General features: G+C 35.7%; 4 protein-coding genes and 1 long non-coding RNA gene across 5 annotated transcripts; 4 read left to right on the forward strand and 1 right to left on the reverse strand.

The window, feature by feature from the left end:
• Nucleotides 1–854: 854 nt before the first annotated feature.
• On the forward strand, nucleotides 855–2,425 carry LOC113273563. The gene is made up of 3 exons (XR_003322479.1): nucleotides 855–1,318; nucleotides 1,673–1,777; nucleotides 2,083–2,425. It is a non-coding gene; the product is annotated as an uncharacterized LOC113273563 (long non-coding RNA).
• A 1,523-nt stretch (nucleotides 2,426–3,948) lies between these two features.
• On the forward strand, nucleotides 3,949–4,803 carry LOC113272085 (F-box/kelch-repeat protein At3g06240-like). Its single transcript, XM_026521991.1, has one exon. It carries the CDS (start codon nucleotides 3,949–3,951, stop codon nucleotides 4,801–4,803), a length of 855 nt encoding a protein of 284 aa, XP_026377776.1.
• A 3,010-nt stretch (nucleotides 4,804–7,813) lies between these two features.
• LOC113272086 (F-box protein CPR1-like) lies at nucleotides 7,814–8,749 on the forward strand. Its single transcript, XM_026521992.1, has one exon. The coding sequence runs from the start codon at nucleotides 7,814–7,816 to the stop codon at nucleotides 8,747–8,749; it is 936 nt and encodes a 311-aa protein (XP_026377777.1).
• Nucleotides 8,750–11,844: 3,095 nt separating this feature from the next.
• LOC113272087 (F-box protein CPR1-like) lies at nucleotides 11,845–12,856 on the forward strand. Its single transcript, XM_026521993.1, has 2 exons — nucleotides 11,845–11,969; nucleotides 12,052–12,856. Exons 1-2 carry the CDS (start codon nucleotides 11,845–11,847, stop codon nucleotides 12,854–12,856), a joined length of 930 nt encoding a protein of 309 aa, XP_026377778.1.
• A 1,136-nt stretch (nucleotides 12,857–13,992) lies between these two features.
• On the reverse strand, nucleotides 13,993–16,860 carry LOC113274831 (F-box protein PP2-A13-like). The gene is made up of 3 exons (XM_026524231.1): nucleotides 15,823–16,860; nucleotides 15,606–15,724; nucleotides 13,993–14,659 (listed from the first exon to the last, which is right to left on the reverse strand). The coding sequence occupies exons 1-3, from the start codon at nucleotides 16,150–16,152 to the stop codon at nucleotides 14,242–14,244; spliced, it is 867 nt and encodes a 288-aa protein (XP_026380016.1). The 5' UTR covers nucleotides 16,153–16,860; the 3' UTR covers nucleotides 13,993–14,241.
• Nucleotides 16,861–19,956: the final 3,096 nt, after the last annotated feature.

Consider the following 19,956-nt stretch of genomic DNA (forward strand, 5'->3'; position numbering starts at 1 on the left):
ATAAAGAGAGGGACATTTCTAAAATTCATCCATACATGAATAGATTTCAATTCCTTTTCCACCATTCTTGACCATGGTTTAATAATAAACAATCTATTAGAGATAAACATGGAACCCATTTCCAAAGCTTTAATTCTATCTTCAGCAGAATTGAATTCAAAGATAAACATACTTTCACCATGGATAGTCATTTGAATCTCACCTTTTGGTTTCCATGCTCGATTCACAGCGGTACGAACCCAATTAAAAGGCAATCTTCTACCCACAAAAGCACCAATTACTTTGTCTTCACATTGTCAAATATCTTTTTCAAAAACTTCATAAGGAATATCCATAGTTTTCTTCCCATCCACGACAGGAACCGGAAAGAATTTCATATCAGAAGAAATAACAGCTGCTTTTTCCTTGTCAAACAAAGAAGACCACACAGGAGGAGAAACCCTTGAAACAGCAGGAGTAAGTTTCTCAAAACCCGGAAGAATTTCTGGATTCAAACCCAAAACACCACTAGAACTGAGATCCCCCATACGAGAATCTCCTGGTGAAATGGAAGAAACCACCCGAGGAATTGAAGAAGGAAAAGCTTGCATCTTCCTAGAGAAGATACAAAGAAAGCAGGAAAAAATCTAACCCTAAATCGCCTTTGACTTTGGCCGTCCAGAATCGACTTACTTATTACGTCTAGACGTCTTGATAGTATACGAGACTTGGAGTTGGCTAATTAACGAAGATTTGGTGGGAAAGCTTACCTGGAGGTTTGCATTTGAACCTAACGCTCTTTGGCCTGGGAACCAAGGCAATTACACCGAGCATTTCCAGCAGCACCTGGATTGCTAAAAGATGCACCATCAACTGATCTTCAGCTAGAGGCTCCCATCTGTACGAATATCTCCCCCCTCTTTAATGGCAACAAGAGAGTTGAAAAGTCAACAGAGATAAATTCCGTGTCAATTTTTTCGTTATTTGCCAAAAATGCGCTCCATCTTCTCTAAAAACGCAAACTCTTTTCCTTTTAATTTACGATTCCTCTCCATTGTTAGTTTGTTGACATCGCCGACGCCATCACTAGCAGCAGTACCACCACCGGCGTAACCAGCGCTTCCACCTCCTCTGCCACATAAAATCTCTCTTTATCCACCAGCACCACCACCAACACCGGTAGCACTACGAATTGAATTGATGAAGCTGATGATTTTACTCGATTGATTTTCGTAATCAAATCGATTTCCCCCAAAATATTAACGATTGTTATGAAGATGGTGGTTCAGATTTATTCTAAATTATGATAAATTAGTTTGGTTTCATCTTTTTCGATTAGGTATGTCATTCCTAAATCCGAATTTTTGATCCTTCCTTCAGTTATTTGTTAAAAAAAATAGTTTTTTTTTTCCTAATAATTTGTTTGTTTATATGGGTTTTTGGATTTGTTTAGTTTTAAGAATTTGACTAATTTCGTAATCTGAATCTTGGGCTCTGAACAACTAAAAAACCCTAGATTGGCAAATGCAATTAACGGTTTCAATTATTTTAATTAATCTGAAATATTTGAAGAAAATTTTACAGCTGTGTTATGATTGAAATAGTCGATCGAGATATTATGATTTCGTTTTGAGAATTACTCTGAGTGACAGTAATAATTGAAGGAACAACAATTATTTGGTTTGGAATGCAGGGCGCTGTCATATAGGAGACTACGGCGAATTTTTCATCAGAGCTGTAACAGTAATTATCACTCGAGGCTTCGTCTACCTCGACTACTGAGATTGGCTGAGACAAGGTATGTTACTCTTTTCGAATATTTTGTTGAACCCAACTCATATGACTCGGCATGGATTCTGCAATAGTGATAATCAAGGCAAGTCTGACCTTAGTTTGCTACAGAGGGGAAGGTAAGTTTATCACCGTGAACTAGCTTTTTTGCTAGGGGTCATTTGCATCCCTGAAACAGTTGATTGTACGGTGCGTATAATAACCAAAACAGCGATCAGATGTTAGGGTTCATACATACACTTAAGTTTTATTTTCTGGAAGACTGGCATTCTTTCAATGTTCTGATGATGGATGTCATTAATCTATTTGTAGGTGTATTCCCAGTTAAGCATCCACTTCATGCAGTCGATGGTACACCATTGTTGGGGAAGTAAAGGGATATTCTGACAACAAGTTCGAACGCAAGTGTCAAAGGTGGTAGGTAATCCGAATTGAAACACTTAACATCAAAGTCAGTATTCAAAAGGATAAGACTTTGTGTATACTTAGTTTTAGTTGTGTTAGGCGTAAGCGGGAAACACCAATTTTAGTAGTTAAGACTAAATTTGGATGATCATAGCGTTGTTGTGATGTTTGATGTATATTCATCACATGCGTGTTCGCCTGTTCATTTGTTTTTTAAAAGTGTATGAGAAACTGTAGAATTTTGTAGGAATTGGATTTTGTTTTTTCAGATTAAGCTTACAACCTTTAATTTAGTCCTTTCAAATTTTAAACCGAACAGGCTAGAGAACTGCAGAAAAAGCAAGTTAAAGATAAAGATGAACACTGCCCCAAATCTTATCAAAAATGGAAAATGTGTATGGAAAAGGTCCTTATGGCCGGGTGTCTAGCGGATGGGTGAAATCCGTGGATTTGGTGTTTTTGCTCACCCCGACAAAAACGGAGGGGTCCTTAGAAAATCGTTCAAATTCTATGAAACCTATTTTGAGGCATACTAGATTTTTTTTGAGGCACACTAGATAATGTCAAAATAGGGTCGCTAAATAAAAAACAACATCACCCCTCATCCACCATTTTTGATAATGACATAACTATCCTTATATAATTAGTGTAAATGATTATGATTAGAATTGATTAATTATGAATTTTAAGGATTGATTAAACATTAAATTATTAGTGGTGAATTAGTAGAAAAATCAAATTTATGTGAGAGAGTTGGGATTTTTGAGAGGAAGAAGAAGAAGTGAAGAAAAAAAAGCTTGGGTTTTGACTTTTGAGATTTTAATGATTAGAAGTGACCAAAATGTTGATTCAAATCAGAGGTAAACTTATATCGAGGTTTAATTTCCTTTTATAAGTTGAATCTGCCAAAAAATTGAATTTTTAAAACCCAGATCTGCTGACCAGATGAACAGTTCGGCTCAAAAGTTATCAGCCGAACTTCACTCAGAAACTGAATCATCCACTAGGTTCGGCTTGAAAAATTGAGGTTCGGCTGGAAAATTGAGGTTCGACTGGAAAATTGAGGTTCGGCTGAAAATATTCTAAAGTCGCATTAACCGAAAATAGTGTTTCTCTAAATCATACACTAAGTTCGGCTCAAAATTGATACTGCAAGATCAGGCGAACTGATCTTCTGAAAACCCTAATTTCATCTTTGAAATCATATTCTACCGATCAAACAAAATAAAATCAATCAAAAACAAGATGGGTTTGTTACGCATACATTCTAAAATACATCTAAGAGCAATTGAGATTTGGATTTGGCATTCCAACATCGCTCACTTCGATTCGTGTTTCCTTTGTTTGATTAATTTCTTTATTGAATTGGAGTCATAGATGTTTAAGTTTATAGTTTATTTTGATTTTTAATTTTAGGTTTTTGAGGATAAGGGAACTATGATAAATTGAAATTATTTAGGGATATATAGATAATTACACTACCTTTAAGCACCCCTTATAGACCCACCCTAGATAATATAATGGATGAGTATGCCTTAAAAAAAAAAATGAGTATGCCTCAAAATAGGTTTCAATTCTATTTGGTTTCAGACACCAAATTTCCCTACCGGAAGAAATAGCTGGCCCAGGCCCAATCTTGGAGTTAGAAGTCGGTAACTACCCAAGATTTAGAAGTCGGTAAATACCCATGACTTAGAAACCGTTCGTCTATAAAATCCCATGTTACTCGACAGAAGTGAATTGCAACTTCACGTGAAAGGAAAGGAAGCAACAATGTCGAGCATTCCGGAAGAGATCCAAGAAAATATTTTATTAAGGTTACCAGTGAAATCCAACGCACGTTTTAAGGCGGTATGCAAGAACTGGAACACATTAATTTGCAGTCCTAAATTTGTCAATGATCATCTTATTCGTACCAGAAAAAACCCTAGAATCATGATCAGAGATGCTAACTGCTGGGAAGGTAAAGATATCTTTTATATCATAGATTATGATTCAATATCATCAGCATCGTCATCATCATGCAAGTGTGAAGCAGTAGTAGTTCGGTTGAATTATCCAGTGTCAGAAAAGAATGGAGTTATAAATCGTTACTATAATATTTTGGGATCTTGTGATGGCTTGCTTTGTTTGGACGCCCCCCGCAGTCATACTTACACACCAATTCTTTGGAACCCATCAACTCGAGAGTACAATGAAATTATACCACCACCTGACAATCTTGAATGGCCTTCCTACGGGTTTGGGTACGATAACAAAATTGATGATTATAAGTTGGTATGTATTGCATCGATTGAAGATGGTGCTGATGAAGTGAATGCAGCTTATGCATACACGTTAAAATCGGGTTCATGGAGAAAAGTTGTCGAAACCATCCCTTGTGCGGATTTTGAGAATCCAGCAGGTTTGCTTCTGAATGGTGTTCTTCATTGGCAACTCGCTACTGTCACTGGCAAAATCTCCAAGTCCATAGTTGCTTTTGATATTAGCAATGAGAAGTTCACGAATTTGCCTTTTCCACAAGAAATTATACTGCGCCCGGCGCATAGTAGTTGTCATCTTGGAGTGCTGGGAGCTTCCCTTTGCATAATTTGGGTGTCCCTAATGTCCAAGTTGATGTGTGGGTAATGCAAAATTACGGAGTGAAAGAATCCTGGACTAAGCTATTCACCACCACCCAAGAAAAAATTATTGCATATCCAAAATCGTTGAAGCTCTATTGGTATTTTATAACTGGTGATATTCTAATACAAGCTGCTGGACGTTTGGTTTATACGACCAAAAGAATGACAGAATTCGGTTTCTGAATATCAATGGTCTTGATCATGCTCCTACTTATCTTTCAGGAGAGACTTATGTAGAGAGTTTAGTTTCACTGAACTCTGGTACTTATACAAGAAAAAGAAGACAACTGAAGACCAAATATATATCTAACAAACGAAAGAAAGAAGATAAGTTTTCCTCGAACAGCCCGTACCAAGAGGAGGAGCCACCTACAAGTGAAACCAATGTTTAGTTGAACATGCACATTAATTTATGAATCGGTGTTCCATTTCCATGTATCCTGTAGCCAACAAACAAGACTTGAACGAATGACCTCATATTACTCCATTAGCACTTGATAAGTTTTGTTATCGTCATTGATAGTAACTTGGAAGAAGACTACATATATACATAAGATATTGCAGTGAGCCAATCCATGGCAGAAGTGTGCAAATGCGAGGTACATTGCTTTCAAGCATTCCAATCTTTACTAGATCTAATATATCTTAGCGTCCACACTACATTTAAGGTATATCTTTGTTTTTTTCCCACTATTATATAGACCTAATGTTGATAATCTTTGATACAAATGAGAGGCAATTCCATTTATAAAAAGTCCAAGTTTGATATTTTTCAAGTTGTTTGGGTCAACTCGAGTGTTTTTGATATTTGTAAGAAGGAGATGGGCTGCCATACTATCTTCTTCGAACCCTGAAAAGTGTTGATATTTTGCTAATTTAGGTCCCACTCTTTGCTGGCTAAATATCTCAGATAATCTTTCTTACAAATATCTCATCATACGCTCATCATATCAACAAGAAATGTCAAGATAGAGCAATATGGCACGTTTGCAAAGCCTGTAGCATTCTACTTGTAGTCCAGGTGCTTCTGAATACAAAAAACCATAAGAACACATCACTTGCTTCGCATATGGCGTGTTTTCGACTCTTCTCTTGCTGCTGTTGGTATTCGCCCCAACAAATTTGCAACATATGGCATGTTTTCGACACTTCTCTTCTCTTGCAATTAGCATTCACCCTAACAGATTTTTAGTTCAGAAGTAGTAATATGTGCTGAGTCTTGTGTTCATTACATGTAAATAATTGCAGAACAAGAAAAACGAAGAAAACTCAATATCTTCACAATTGAAGAGAACTTATTCTCAAGACTTTGTGTATACTTAGTTTTAGTTGTGTGTTAGGCGTAAGCGGGAAACACCAATTTTAGTAGTTAAGACTAAATTTGGATGATCATAGAGTTGTTGTGATGTTTGATGTATATTCATCACATGCGTGTTAGTTTCGCCTGTTCGTTTGTTTTTTAAAAGTGTATGAGAAACTGTAGAATTTTGTAGGAATTGGATTTTGTTTTTTCAGATTAAGCTTACAACCTTTAATTTAGTCCTTTCAAATTTTAAACCGAACAGGCTAGAGAACTGCAGAAAAAGCAAGTTAAAGATGAACACTGCCCCAAATCTTATCAAAAATGGAAAATGTGTATGGAAAAGGTCCTTATGGCCGGGTGTCTAGCGGATGGGTGAAATCCGTGGATTTGGTGTTTTTGCTCACCCCGACAAAAACGGAGGGGTCCTTAGAAAATCGTTCAAATTCTATGAAACCTATTTTGAGGCATACTAGATTTTTTTGAGGCACACTAGATAATGTCAAAATAGGGTCGCTAAATAAAAAACAACATCACCCCTCATCCACCATTTTTGATAATGACATAACTATCCTTATATAATTAGTGTAAATGATTATGATTAGAATTGATTAATTATGAATTTTAAGGATTGATTAAACATTAAATTATTAGTGGTGAATTAGTAGAAAAATCAAATTTATGTGAGAGAGTTGGGATTTTTGAGAGGAAGAAGAAGAAGTGAAGAAAAAAAAGCTTGGGTTTTGACTTTTGAGATTTTAATGATTAGAAGTGACCAAAATGTGTGATTCAAATCAGAGGTAAACTTATATCGAGGTTTAATTTCCTTTTATAAGTTGAATCTGCCAAAAAATTGAATTTTTAAAACCCAGATCTGCTGACCAGATGAACAGTTCGGCTCAAAAGTTATCAGCCGAACTTCACTCAGAAACTGAATCATCCACTAGGTTCGGCTTGAAAAATTGAGGTTCGGCTGGAAAATTGAGGTTCGACTGGAAAATTGAGGTTCGGCTGAAAATATTCTAAAGTCGCATTAGCCGAAAATAGTGTTTCTCTAAATCATACACTAAGTTCGGCTCAAAATTGATACTGCAAGATCAGGCGAACTGATCTTCTGAAAACCCTAATTTCATCTTTGAAATCATATTCTACCGATCAAACAAAATAAAATCAATCAAAAACAAGATGGGTTTGTTACGCATACATTCTAAAATACATCTAAGAGCAATTGAGATTTGGATTTGGCATTCCAACATCGCTCACTTCGATTCGTGTTTCCTTTGTTTGATTAATTTCTTTATTGAATTGGAGTCATAGATGTTTAAGTTTATAGTTTATTTTGATTTTTAATTTTAGGTTTTTGAGGATAAGAGAACTATGACAAATTGAAATTATTTAGGGATATATAGATAATTACACTACCTTTAAGCACCCCTTATAGACCCACCCTAGATAATATAATGGATGAGGATGCCTCAAAAAAAAAAAATGAGTATGCCTCAAAATAGGTTTCAATTCTATTCGGTTTCAGACACCAAATTTCCCTACCGGAAGAAATAGCTGGCCCAGGCCCAATCTTGGAGTTAGAAGTCGGTAACTACCCAAGATTTAGAAGTCGGTAAATACCCATGACTTAGAAACCGTTCGTCTATAAAATCCCATGTTACTCGACAGAAGTGAATTGCAACTTCACGTGAAAGGAAAGGAAGCAACAATGTCGAGCATTCCGGAAGAGATCCAAGAAAATATTTTATTAAGGTTACCAGTGAAATCCAACGCACGTTTTAAGGCGGTATGCAAGAACTGGAACACATTAATTTGCAGTCCTAAATTTGTCAATGATCATCTTATTCGTACCAGAAAAAACCCTAGAATCATGATCAGAGATGCTAACTGCTGGGAAGGTAAAGATATCTTTTATATCATAGATTATGATTCAATATCATCAGCATCGTCATCATCATGCAAGTGTGAAGCAGTAGTTCGGTTGAATTATCCAGTGTCAGAAAAGAATGGAGTTATAAATCGTTACTATAATATTTTGGGATCTTGTGATGGCTTGCTTTGTTTGGACGCCCCCCGCAGTCATACTTACACACCAATTCTTTGGAACCCATCAACTCGAGAGTACAATGAAATTATACCACCACCTGACAATCTTGAATGGCCTTCCTACGGGTTTGGGTACGATAACAAAATTGATGATTATAAGTTGGTATGTATTGCATCGATTGAAGATGGTGCTGATGAAGTGAATGCAGCTTATGCATACACGTTAAAATCGGGTTCATGGAGAAAAGTTGTCGAAACCATCCCTTGTGCGGATTTTGAGAATCCAGCAGGTTTGCTTCTGAATGGTGTTCTTCATTGGCAACTCGCTACTGTCACTGGCAAAATCTCCAAGTCCATAGTTGCTTTTGATATTAGCAATGAGAAGTTCACGAATTTGCCTTTTCCACAAGAAATTATACTGCGCCCGGCGCATAGTAGTTGTCATCTTGGAGTGCTGGGAGCTTCCCTTTGCATAATTTGCGGTGTCCCTAATGTCCAAGTTGATGTGTGGGTAATGCAAAATTACGGAGTGAAAGAATCCTGGACTAAGCTATTCACCACCACCCAAGAAAAAATATTGCATATCCAAAATCGTTGAAGCTCTATTGGTATTTTATAACTGGTGATATTCTAATACAAGCTGCTGGACGTTTTGGTTTATACGACCAAAAGAATGACAGAATTCGGTTTCTGAATATCAATGGTCTTGATCATGCTCCTACTTATCTTTCAGGAGAGACTTATGTAGAGAGTTTAGTTTCACTGAACTCTGGTACTTATACAAGAAAAAGAAGACAACTGAAGACCAAATATATATCTAACAAACGAAGAAGATAAGTTTTCCTCGAACAGCCCGTACCAAGAGGAGGAGCCACCTACAAGTGAAACCAATGTTTAGTTGAACATGCACATTAATTTATGAATCGGTGTTCCATTTCCATGTATCCTGTAGCCAACAAACAAGACTTGAACGAATGACCTCATATTACTCCATTAGCACTTGATAAGTTTTGTTATCGTCATTGATAGTAACTTGGAAGAAGACTACATATATACATAAGATATTGCAGTGAGCCAATCCATGGCAGAAGTGTGCAAATGCGAGGTACATTGCTTTCAAGCATTCCAATCTTTACTAGATCTAATATATCTTAGCGTCCACACTACATTTAAGGTATATCTTTGTTTTTTTCCCACTATTATATAGACCTAATGTTGATAATCTTTGATACAAATGAGAGGCAATTCCATTTATAATAAAAAGTCCAAGTTTGATATTTTTCAAGTTGTTTGGGTCAACTCGAGTGTTTTTGATATTTGTAAGAAGGAGATGGGCTGCCATACTATCTTCTTCGAACCCTGAAAAGTGTTGATATTTTGCTAATTTAGGTCCCACTCTTTGCTGGCTAAATATCTCAGATAATATCTTTCTTACAAATATCTCATCATACGCTCATCATATCAACAAGAAATGTCAAGATAGAGCAATATGGCACGTTTGCAAAGCCTGTAGCATTCTACTTGTAGTCCAGGTGCTTCTGAATACAAAAAACCATAAGAACACATCACTTGCTTCGCATATGGCGTGTTTTCGACTCTTCTCTTGCTGCTGTTGGTATTCGCCCCAACAAATTTGCAACATATGGCATGTTTTCGACACTTCTCTTCTCTTGCAATTAGCATTCACCCTAACAGATTTTTAGTTCAGAAGTAGTAATATGTGCTGAGTCTTGTGTTCATTACATGTAAATAATTGCAGAACAAGAAAAACGAAGAAAACTCAATATCTTCACAATTGAAGAGAACTTATTCTCAAGACTTTGTGTATACTTAGTTTTAGTTGTGTGTTAGGCGTAAGCGGGAAACACCAATTTTAGTAGTTAAGACTAAATTTGGATGATCATAGAGTTGTTGTGATGTTTGATGTATATTCATCACATGCGTGTTAGTTTCGCCTGTTCGTTTGTTTTTTAAAAGTGTATGAGAAACTGTAGAATTTTGTAGGAATTGGATTTTGTTTTTTCAGATTAAGCTTACAACCTTTAATTTAGTCCTTTCAAATTTTAAACCGAACAGGCTAGAGAACTGCAGAAAAAGCAAGTTAAAGATGAACACTGCCCCAAATCTTATCAAAAATGGAAAATGTGTATGGAAAAGGTCCTTATGGCCGGGTGTCTAGCGGATGGGTGAAATCCGTGGATTTGGTGTTTTTGCTCACCCCGACAAAAACGGAGGGGTCCTTAGAAAATCGTTCAAATTCTATGAAACCTATTTTGAGGCATACTAGATTTTTTTTGAGGCACACTAGATAATGTCAAAATAGGGTCGCTAAATAAAAAACAACATCACCCCTCATCCACCATTTTTGATAATGACATAACTATCCTTATATAATTAGTGTAAATGATTATGATTAGAATTGATTAATTATGAATTTTAAGGATTGATTAAACATTAAATTATTAGTGGTGAATTAGTAGAAAAATCAAATTTATGTGAGAGAGTTGGGATTTTTGAGAGGAAGAAGAAGAAGAAGAAGAAGAAAAAAAAGCTTGGGTTTTGACTTTTGAGATTTTAATGATTAGAAGTGACCAAAATGTGTGATTCAAATCAGAGGTAAACTTATATCGAGGTTTAATTTCCTTTTATAAGTTGAATCTGCCAAAAAATTGAATTTTTAAAACCCAGATCTGCTGACCAGATGAACAGTTCGGCTCAAAAGTTATCAGCCGAACTTCACTCAGAAACTGAATCATCCACTAGGTTCGGCTTGAAAAATTGAGGTTCGGCTGGAAAATTGAGGTTCGACTGGAAAATTGAGGTTCGGCTGAAAATATTCTAAAGTCGCATTAGCCGAAAATAGTGTTTCTCTAAATCATACACTAAGTTCGGCTCAAAATTGATACTGCAAGATCAGGCGAACTGATCTTCTGAAAACCCTAATTTCATCTTTGAAATCATATTCTACCGATCAAACAAAATAAAATCAATCAAAAACAAGATGGGTTTGTTACGCATACATTCTAAAATACATCTAAGAGCAATTGAGATTTGGATTTGGCATTCCAACATCGCTCACTTCGATTCGTGTTTCCTTTGTTTGATTAATTTCTTTATTGAATTGGAGTCATAGATGTTTAAGTTTATAGTTTATTTTGATTTTTAATTTTAGGTTTTTGAGGATAAGAGAACTATGACAAATTGAAATTATTTAGGGATATATAGATAATTACACTACCTTTAAGCACCCCTTATAGACCCACCCTAGATAATATAATGGATGAGGATGCCTCAAAAAAAAAAAATGAGTATGCCTCAAAATAGGTTTCAATTCTATTCGGTTTCAGACACCAAATTTCCCTACCGGAAGAAATAGCTGGCCCAGGCCCAATCTTGGAGTTAGAAGTCGGTAACTACCCAAGATTTAGAAGTCGGTAAATACCCATGACTTAGAAACCGTTCGTCTATAAAATCCCATGTTACTCGACAGAAGTGAATTGCAACTTCACGTGAAAGGAAAGAAGAAGAAACAATGTCGAGCATTCCGGAAGAGATCCAAGAAAATATTTATTAAGGTTACCAGTGAAATCCAACGCACGTTTTAAGGCGGTATGCAAGAACTGGAACACATTAATTTGCAGTCCTAAATTTGTCAATGATCATCTTATTCGTACCAGAAAAAACCCTAGAATCATGATCAGAGATGCTAACTGCTGGGAAGGTAAAGATATCTTTTATATCATAGATTATGATTCAATATCATCAGCATCGTCATCATCATGCAAGTGTGAAGCAGTAGTTCGGTTGAATTATCCAGTGTCAGAAAAGAATGGAGTTATAAATCGTTACTATAATATTTGGGATCTTGTGATGGCTTGCTTTGTTTGGACGCCCCCGCAGTCATACTTACACACCAATTCTTTGGAACCCATCAACTCGAGAGTACAATGAAATTATACCACCACCTGACAATCTTGAATGGCCTTCCTACGGGTTTGGGTACGATAACAAAATTGATGATTATAAGTTGGTATGTATTGCATCGATTGAAGATGGTGCTGATGAAGTGAATGCAGCTTATGCATACACGTTAAAATCGGGTTCATGGAGAAAAGTTGTCGAAACCATCCCTTGTGCGGATTTTGAGAATCCAGCAGGTTTGCTTCTGAATGGTGTTCTTCATTGGCAACTCGCTACTGTCACTGGCAAAATCTCCAAGTCCATAGTTGCTTTTGATATTAGCAATGAGAAGTTCACGAATTTGCCTTTTCCACAAGAAATTATACTGCGCCCGGCGCATAGTAGTTGTCATCTTGGAGTGCTGGGAGCTTCCCTTTGCATAATTTGCGGTGTCCCTAATGTCCAAGTTGATGTGTGGGTAATGCAAAATTACGGAGTGAAAGAATCCTGGACTAAGCTATTCACCACCACCCAAGAAAAAAGTATTGCATATCCAAAATCGTTGAAGCTCTATTGGTATTTTATAACTGGTGATATTCTAATACAAGCTGCTGGACGTTTTGGTTTATACGACCAAAAGAATGACAGAATTCGGTTTCTGAATATCAATGGTCTTGATCATGCTCCTACTTATCTTTCAGGAGAGACTTATGTAGAGAGTTTAGTTTCACTGAACTCTGGTACTTATACAAGAAAAAGAAGACAACTGAAGACCAAATATATATCTAACAAACGAAGAAGATAAGTTTTCCTCGAACAGCCCGTACCAAGAGGAGGAGCCACCTACAAGTGAAACCAATGTTTAGTTGAACATGCACATTAATTTATGAATCGGTGTTCCATTTCCATGTATCCTGTAGCCAACAAACAAGACTTGAACGAATGACCTCATATTACTCCATTAGCACTTGATAAGTTTTGTTATCGTCATTGATAGTAACTTGGAAGAAGACTACATATATACATAAGATATTGCAGTGAGCCAATCCATGGCAGAAGTGTGCAAATGCGAGGTACATTGCTTTCAAGCATTCCAATCTTTACTAGATCTAATATATCTTAGCGTCCACACTACATTTAAGGTATATTCTTTGTTTTTTTCCCACTATTATATAGACCTAATGTTGATAATCTTTGATACAAATGAGAGGCAATTCCATTTATAATAAAAAGTCCAAGTTTGATATTTTTCAAGTTGTTTGGGTCAACTCGAGTGTTTTTGATATTTGTAAGAAGGAGATGGGCTGCCATACTATCTTCTTCGAACCCTGAAAAGTGTTGATATTTTGCTAATTTAGGTCCCACTCTTTGCTGGCTAAATATCTCAGATAATATCTTTCTTACAAATATCTCATCATACGCTCATCATATCAACAAGAAATGTCAAGATAGAGCAATATGGCACGTTTGCAAAGCCTGTAGCATTCTACTTGTAGTCCAGGTGCTTCTGAATACAAAAAACCATAAGAACACATCACTTGCTTCGCATATGGCGTGTTTTCGACTCTTCTCTTGCTGCTGTTGGTATTCGCCCCAACAAATTTGCAACATATGGCATGTTTTCGACACTTCTCTTCTCTTGCAATTAGCATTCACCCTAACAGATTTTTAGTTCAGAAGTAGTAATATGTGCTGAGTCTTGTGTTCATTACATGTAAATAATTGCAGAACAAGAAAAACGAAGAAAACTCAATATCTTCACAATTGAAGAGAACTTATTCTCAAGACAACAATAATCCATTGTTAGAACCTTAAACTTGAAAAATGATTTCTACAGAAATGTTCCTTAAATTCCTGCAACAGAGTAGCAGTTTTCTGTAGCAATGATGGTGAAAATTCACTCAAAAACATGACCTCTAGCTTTTAAATAACAAGGTACAATTACTCAAAAACAGGACCTCTAAATTCAAAGTACTTGAATTGTTACATTGAAGAAAAGTATAGACAGATCAACATACAATCCCTTTACAGCTTTATCCAGGAGAACCCAACAAAAATATATAAAAATAACAAGACAGACCAACCAGGGCACACATCTATTTATATCTATAATTCCTATAACATATATTCTCTCTTGCTAAATCCTAAAGACCCTAGAAAACAAGGTTAAAATCCGCTTCAAAAAATCGGTTACCGCTTTAACCTGTCTCTAAGCTCACTTGGGTATATTAACACAGAATCCAAACATAAGCCGCCTTTTGTGTGGGTGCAGTCTATTTGAGTCACCGAAAACTTGATTTTTGTCGGTGTGTTTGGGTTTTCAACAACGAAATCTCCAACGTGGTAATTAACCCAGTTACCTGGTTCATCCAGATAACAATGGGACATCGCGTGTTGGCCATCTGATGTCTGAAGTTGGAATCGAACCGGTTTCAAATCCCATCCGTGGATATGTTCAGGGTTACAAACTCTACGGCCGAATCTCTTTGCGGCTCTGCCCAATTGAATCCTATAGAACAGGCTGTAGGTTCCGGCTGGAAAGCAAAGCTCCACTTCTCCATCAACCTCAAACCACCATATTTGTTGCAGATATGCAATTGAGTTAAACCTATAAAGAACACAGAAAAGAAGAATCCGAGTCAGCTTTTACTCTTACGTCCAACAACGCAACAGATAAAAGCTAGAAATTATAACTTCATAAGAACTTAAACCACAACTGTATAACAATAAACGGGTTCCTGACCATAAAAAAGTTTACACTTAAAAGACCATAGCAATGGCCTCCACCAACTGAACCCAAAAGCAACATCTGTGGACCAAGTAAAACTTGTTTCCTACGCTGAACTAGTCTTGAATTTCTTATGTTTGACTGAAACTTGGCATATTTAAATGAAGTATATCTGGAAACAATATTGCTATGTCATCAACATCAATCCCTTACCCTAAACTTTAAGATCGGTCCAGACACAGTAGAGGTTGGGTGGCTAATGTTCTACATCTCATTATGGAAGTTTACTAAGATTATATCTCCATGGGGACCAACCTCCCCTTGCAGTGGTCCAATAGTACTCAACCCCAAATTGCCCATACGAATGAGAGGGATGTAGAAAATGGCTTCTACTTGTTTGAGAAGCCTAAGGAAATTCAAAACCCAAGGGGGTGTTAACAATCCAGCGAGTCCCAACTCTTGCCTATGACTTTCCCACACTGTGCCCACAAAAGTGTCAATTTGAAATATGAATTGAACAAATCAACGATAGTTCAATTTCATATTCTAATTCACAAATCAGATCCACCAATTAATACACTTGATTGCGAAATCTAGAAAATATCAAAGAAATTTGTTAAGCATATCAATCAAATCTATTTACTCCTAGCAAAAAAATCTCAATGAGCAATCTTAAGCCAAATACATAGTTATTGAAAATTTTCTACAAAAACCAGACAAATCATATGATTGTAAGCGAATGACGGATCAAAATAATAATTGGAAATAACAGAATTTAACAACCCAAAATGACATTTCTCAAGCAAAACAAGAGAAGAATTTATACCTAGATTCCTCAGTTGGTAGGTGCTTCCAATATCTCCTATCATCAATTCCGGTAATTGTTAACGCCTTTGCCGAAATCGACATACAAAGCTGTGCAGTCCTCTTGTCCAACCAAATTTCCTAAAACAAAGAACAAACAAAACCATTAGCAAAACTGCAAATCAAACACCCCCAAATGCTCAAATTTGAAGAACCACATAATCAAATCAAAACCTTACCTTAGTTCCATCCCCGAATCGATTAGGCCTGCAAAGCTTTGCATAAATCTCCTTCATACTTAAATTAGCTGGAATTTGACCAAATATTTTCTCCATAAGATACTTATAATTTGAAGGCAATTTTGATTCCCATATGAAATCAGCAGAAGAAGCACCACGAAAAGCTTGATTTAATCTTGCAAGTTTACAAATTTCTGGTGGATCAAGATATATAAGAACAGATGCAACACAGCTTTCAGGCATATCACCAAGACCCACCACCATCATTTTACTCGGTGAAGAACATCCTCCTTCTTCTGCTGCTGCAATACTTGAACTCCCAGCTCCCATCAGAATCAATTTTCACAACAAATTATCAAAACCCTAATCCCAAATTATCAAAATCTTAATACCCCAAACCAAATCCTGAATCCGCTATAAAACTCCAATTGATCACAACAAAATACCCCCACACCTCAAATTAATCAAATTTCTGAAACCCTTTACCTCAAATTGATCAAGAAAACATTTACCTCTCAAATTGGTCAAATTTCTGAAAATCTTTACCTTGAATAGATCAAAATCTTGACCCCCCAAACCCTCAAATGATCAAAAATCCAAAAACACTTTATTCCAATTGATAGAAAACAAGAAACCCAAGTCTCAAATTATACCACCTTATCTCCAATTCATCAAAAACAAGATACCCAAAGAAGAAACCCAAACCCTAAATTAAAGAATAATAATCTGTAGAGAAAAAAAAATTGTTCTTTTGAAGAATGGAATGAGAAAAAGGGAAATATATATACTATTAAGCTGAGAATTTAGGAGGAAGGTATTGTCTGCTACTGCTCCATATACATAGATTTGTATACATTTGACTCTTTTTATCCCTCTTCTTCTCCTCTGTTTTGTGGGGTTTGTGTTTGTTGTTTTCTTTTGAATGGAGAGATGGAGAGAAATGAATTGTTGGACCAAAAAGACAAGCACTTGTTTTAAACCATTAAAAATGAAATGAGAGACCTTTATTTGACAGCGAAGGAATTTGTTTACTGTGTGTGAAGAGGATGAAGAAGAAGTTTGTGTTGTTCCATCGCCCTTTATCTTCCACCCACCAACCCATTTAATTAATTAAAAATAGAAATAAAAAATTTGTTAGATTTTTTTCTATTTTTAAGATTTTATTTATTAATTTTTGGATAAAATATATTAATACAGTTCCTAAGATGACCTTGAAACTTGTTGTTTCAAGTTGGGTACGGATAAGATGTGCTGTTGGTGGATATGGTGGTAATGTCAGTTCCGGTGTGCAACTAAGGGTATTTTGATCCAGAAAAGTGTGGAAGACTCTGATCAGATCCTAACTTGGTGGATTTATTTAGAGGAAATGACAGATAAAAAATGACTGAAAACACGTCACTTGGTAATTATTCTGTTAATTAATAAGTTAATAAGTAATTCGTCTTTCATTGGTTTGTAATTGATCCAATGGATTTTAAGGTGTTCACGATCTTAAGACGCAAGAACTAACATGTTTCCCATTTGATCACTCTTAATTAGTTTGTATTTAGAAGCCTTTTCATAAAAAAGATTGAGGAAAAAGGATTGGAGAATTTTTTCCGACATGGGTTGGTACTATCTTAAACAATTGGATTTATTAAAAATGTTGCTCCTACTAAGTCGTATTGTGAAAAAATTTCAACCCCCATAAGAGTCGGCCTTGTGCAAAGAAAAACCGTGGGAAAGTTGCATGATTTGTACAACAACTGTGGAAAGCGATAACATCAAATAATTGTTTGTTAGAGTTACTAGGTTTATAGTAAAATGCACATTTTGTCTCCCTAACCAACGATGACAGTTCCGGTGTATTTGATAGGTAACTATTTTGGAAACGAAACACGTAATGCCGACTAGCTAGCTAGAATCCAACCCTTAAATGCAGTAGATGGCCCTGACCCTAGACCACTTTGAACAGGTAGATTATTTAAATAACACAACTATGTTTCAGCCTTACACATGTACTCAATCTCCATCTCACTATTTTGATTTTGGATTTCCATCAATAAATAAATGGATATTATAATTTACGGTAAAATCGTGATTATTCAGAAAATAACTTGGAGATATTTATTTCCTAAGTACTTTTTGAAACTTTGTTTTCAAGATATTTACGCGGTTAGCTAGATATTTTGGTCTCCAAAATGATTAGACTAGTCCATGGATGAAGGAATAGAACCCTATTCGGATTACGATTCAAAATGCCACGTCGAAATGAAAAGAAACAAATTTCAGGTTTTAATCATATCATTTGATTGATGATTAGCATTTGATGTACAAGTTTGTGAACGACTCGATATACAACACCAATCCAATTTTTTTTTTCTTCTTTTTTTTTACTCTTCACCTATAAATATCAACATCTGATGATCTTGCTGCCGCCCTATCAATCATCTCCTTGTGATTCAGTTGCATATGAGAAATGACAAACGTAATTATAGAGCTAGTCCGATTATGTGCACAGTTTTATATTGAGAGTAATTACAGTGCTAGTCTGATTACCTGCATGTTCACCTGATGTTTCAATCTTATATTCTTATTTTGACGAGGCAATACCGTCTCGTGCATGTAGAGGTGTTTTATATACGCTTGAACTGTTTTCTGCCTTAATTTGTCCCTTGTGCACTAATTATGATTAGGGTCTGGTAATACGCGTGTACAATAGATAAGCGTTTACTAATCTCCATCGCCGATAAGTTAATGAAGGATATTAACCTATTCTAAAACAGAGACATTAGCCAATACACGTAGAAAAGCAATACGCACAACAATGCAAAATAACAATGAACTCTCAAGCTGCATGCTTTTGTCTTTGCATGCATGACAATATCCGAATATCGACTTCCTTTAAACGACTAATCTTAAACCACAAGATCCAAACTAGTGTCCTAAGTTTTGCATTACCGACCAACATAGTTTAAGCCCTACTTTTATAGATAAAATAAAATTCCACGTCGGTTTGGCGTTGGATTTTTGGATCAATAATTGAACTAATTCCCTTTCTAGCATTCTCACTAGATTCTCACAGCTCTGGGTTTCCGAACAGTTTCTTTTTGAGTTTATTAAAAATTTGTGTCATAATTTTGAGGATGGAACAATCTCACATGAATATTTACATTATTCCATTTACTACGGTGTTACAGGAAAAAGTAAAGTATCGCTTTTCCTAAATCAGAGAATGAGTATCTGTATTTCTTAAAAGACTTGATATTTCAACTAATTTTCTAGATTAAATTAAATATTAACGTTCAATAATTTATGGTTCATCAACATGAAGATACTCCCTTCACTTTTGGAAAACGGATGGTATCTTTTTTCCAGAAACGCAAAGAGGATTAACATCAATAGAAGTTCTATCAAGTAATATACTCAGCATGTCATGAACTGGGACCTTGTATTCATTAAAAAAAAATTGTTTCTTATTCTACCACTGGTAGACGCTTTGTACATTCATTTTCTTCGATTTATCTATCTTTCGATTAAAGAAAAAAAAGTGCTATCAGGCTGTTTAAGAAAAATGATAAAGAACAATTATTGAGAGTTTAAATATTTTTAAATACAAAAAGTGCTCTTAGTATTAGTTTAGACTAACTATACCCATAATCTAGTTTGATTAGCGAAATAAAGTTGAAACGTCTTGCTCACATAGTCACATGGATTTGGATTAGGGTTTATATGCAATGTGTATCCGCGTCAGCGTGAAATGTACACCACATAATTCGTACAACAACTAGCAAAACCTAAATCACTATATATATATTTGTCACACTCAGCATTGCACAAAAAATTGGGAAGAGATGATTAGAAAGATACGATTAGAATAATAACAAAGACTTGATCTTGTTTCTTAGCTAATTATGTGTTTAGAGTCTTTAGACATGTTGCATCAATGTGTTAAGTATAAAGTTTTAGGGGTTGAGGATTCCAATCGTAAAGGGGCAGACAATATGTTCATGATGTAATTGAAAGATGGGTATCTACAAGTGGTTGAAGGATATTTCTGGATTCGATAATGATGATATCAAGGACGATTCTGAATAGTTCATCATCGAGCAACTAGGATTGATGGAACGGATGTATTTGATTGGTTCATAAATT

This window comes from Papaver somniferum, chromosome 4, assembly GCF_003573695.1.
Source record: "Papaver somniferum cultivar HN1 chromosome 4, ASM357369v1, whole genome shotgun sequence".
NCBI classification, from domain to species: Eukaryota; Viridiplantae; Streptophyta; class Magnoliopsida; order Ranunculales; family Papaveraceae; genus Papaver; species Papaver somniferum.

What these genes read in the sequence shown, in the direction of transcription:
- LOC113272085 (XM_026521991.1), top strand. Translation starts at nt 3,949, where the DNA reads ATGTCGAGCATTCCGGAAGAGATCCAAGAAAATATTTTATTAAGGTTA.
- LOC113272086 (XM_026521992.1), top strand. Translation starts at nt 7,814, where the DNA reads ATGTCGAGCATTCCGGAAGAGATCCAAGAAAATATTTTATTAAGGTTA.
- LOC113272087 (XM_026521993.1), top strand. Translation starts at nt 11,845, where the DNA reads ATGATCAGAGATGCTAACTGCTGGGAAGGTAAAGATATCTTTTATATC. An exon ending in GTTCGGTTGAATTATCCAGT is followed by an intron (nt 11,970 to 12,051) that starts GTCAGAAAAGAA and finishes ACGCCCCCGCAG; the next exon opens with TCATACTTACACACCAATTC.
- LOC113274831 (XM_026524231.1), bottom strand. Translation starts at nt 16,152, where the DNA reads ATGGGAGCTGGGAGTTCAAGTATTGCAGCAGCAGAAGAAGGAGGATGT. An exon ending in GATTCGGGGATGGAACTAAG is followed by an intron (nt 15,725 to 15,822) that starts GTAAGGTTTTGA and finishes TCTTTGTTTTAG; the next exon opens with GAAATTTGGTTGGACAAGAG. An exon ending in CTACCAACTGAGGAATCTAG is followed by an intron (nt 14,660 to 15,605) that starts GTATAAATTCTT and finishes TGTTCTTTATAG; the next exon opens with GTTTAACTCAATTGCATATC.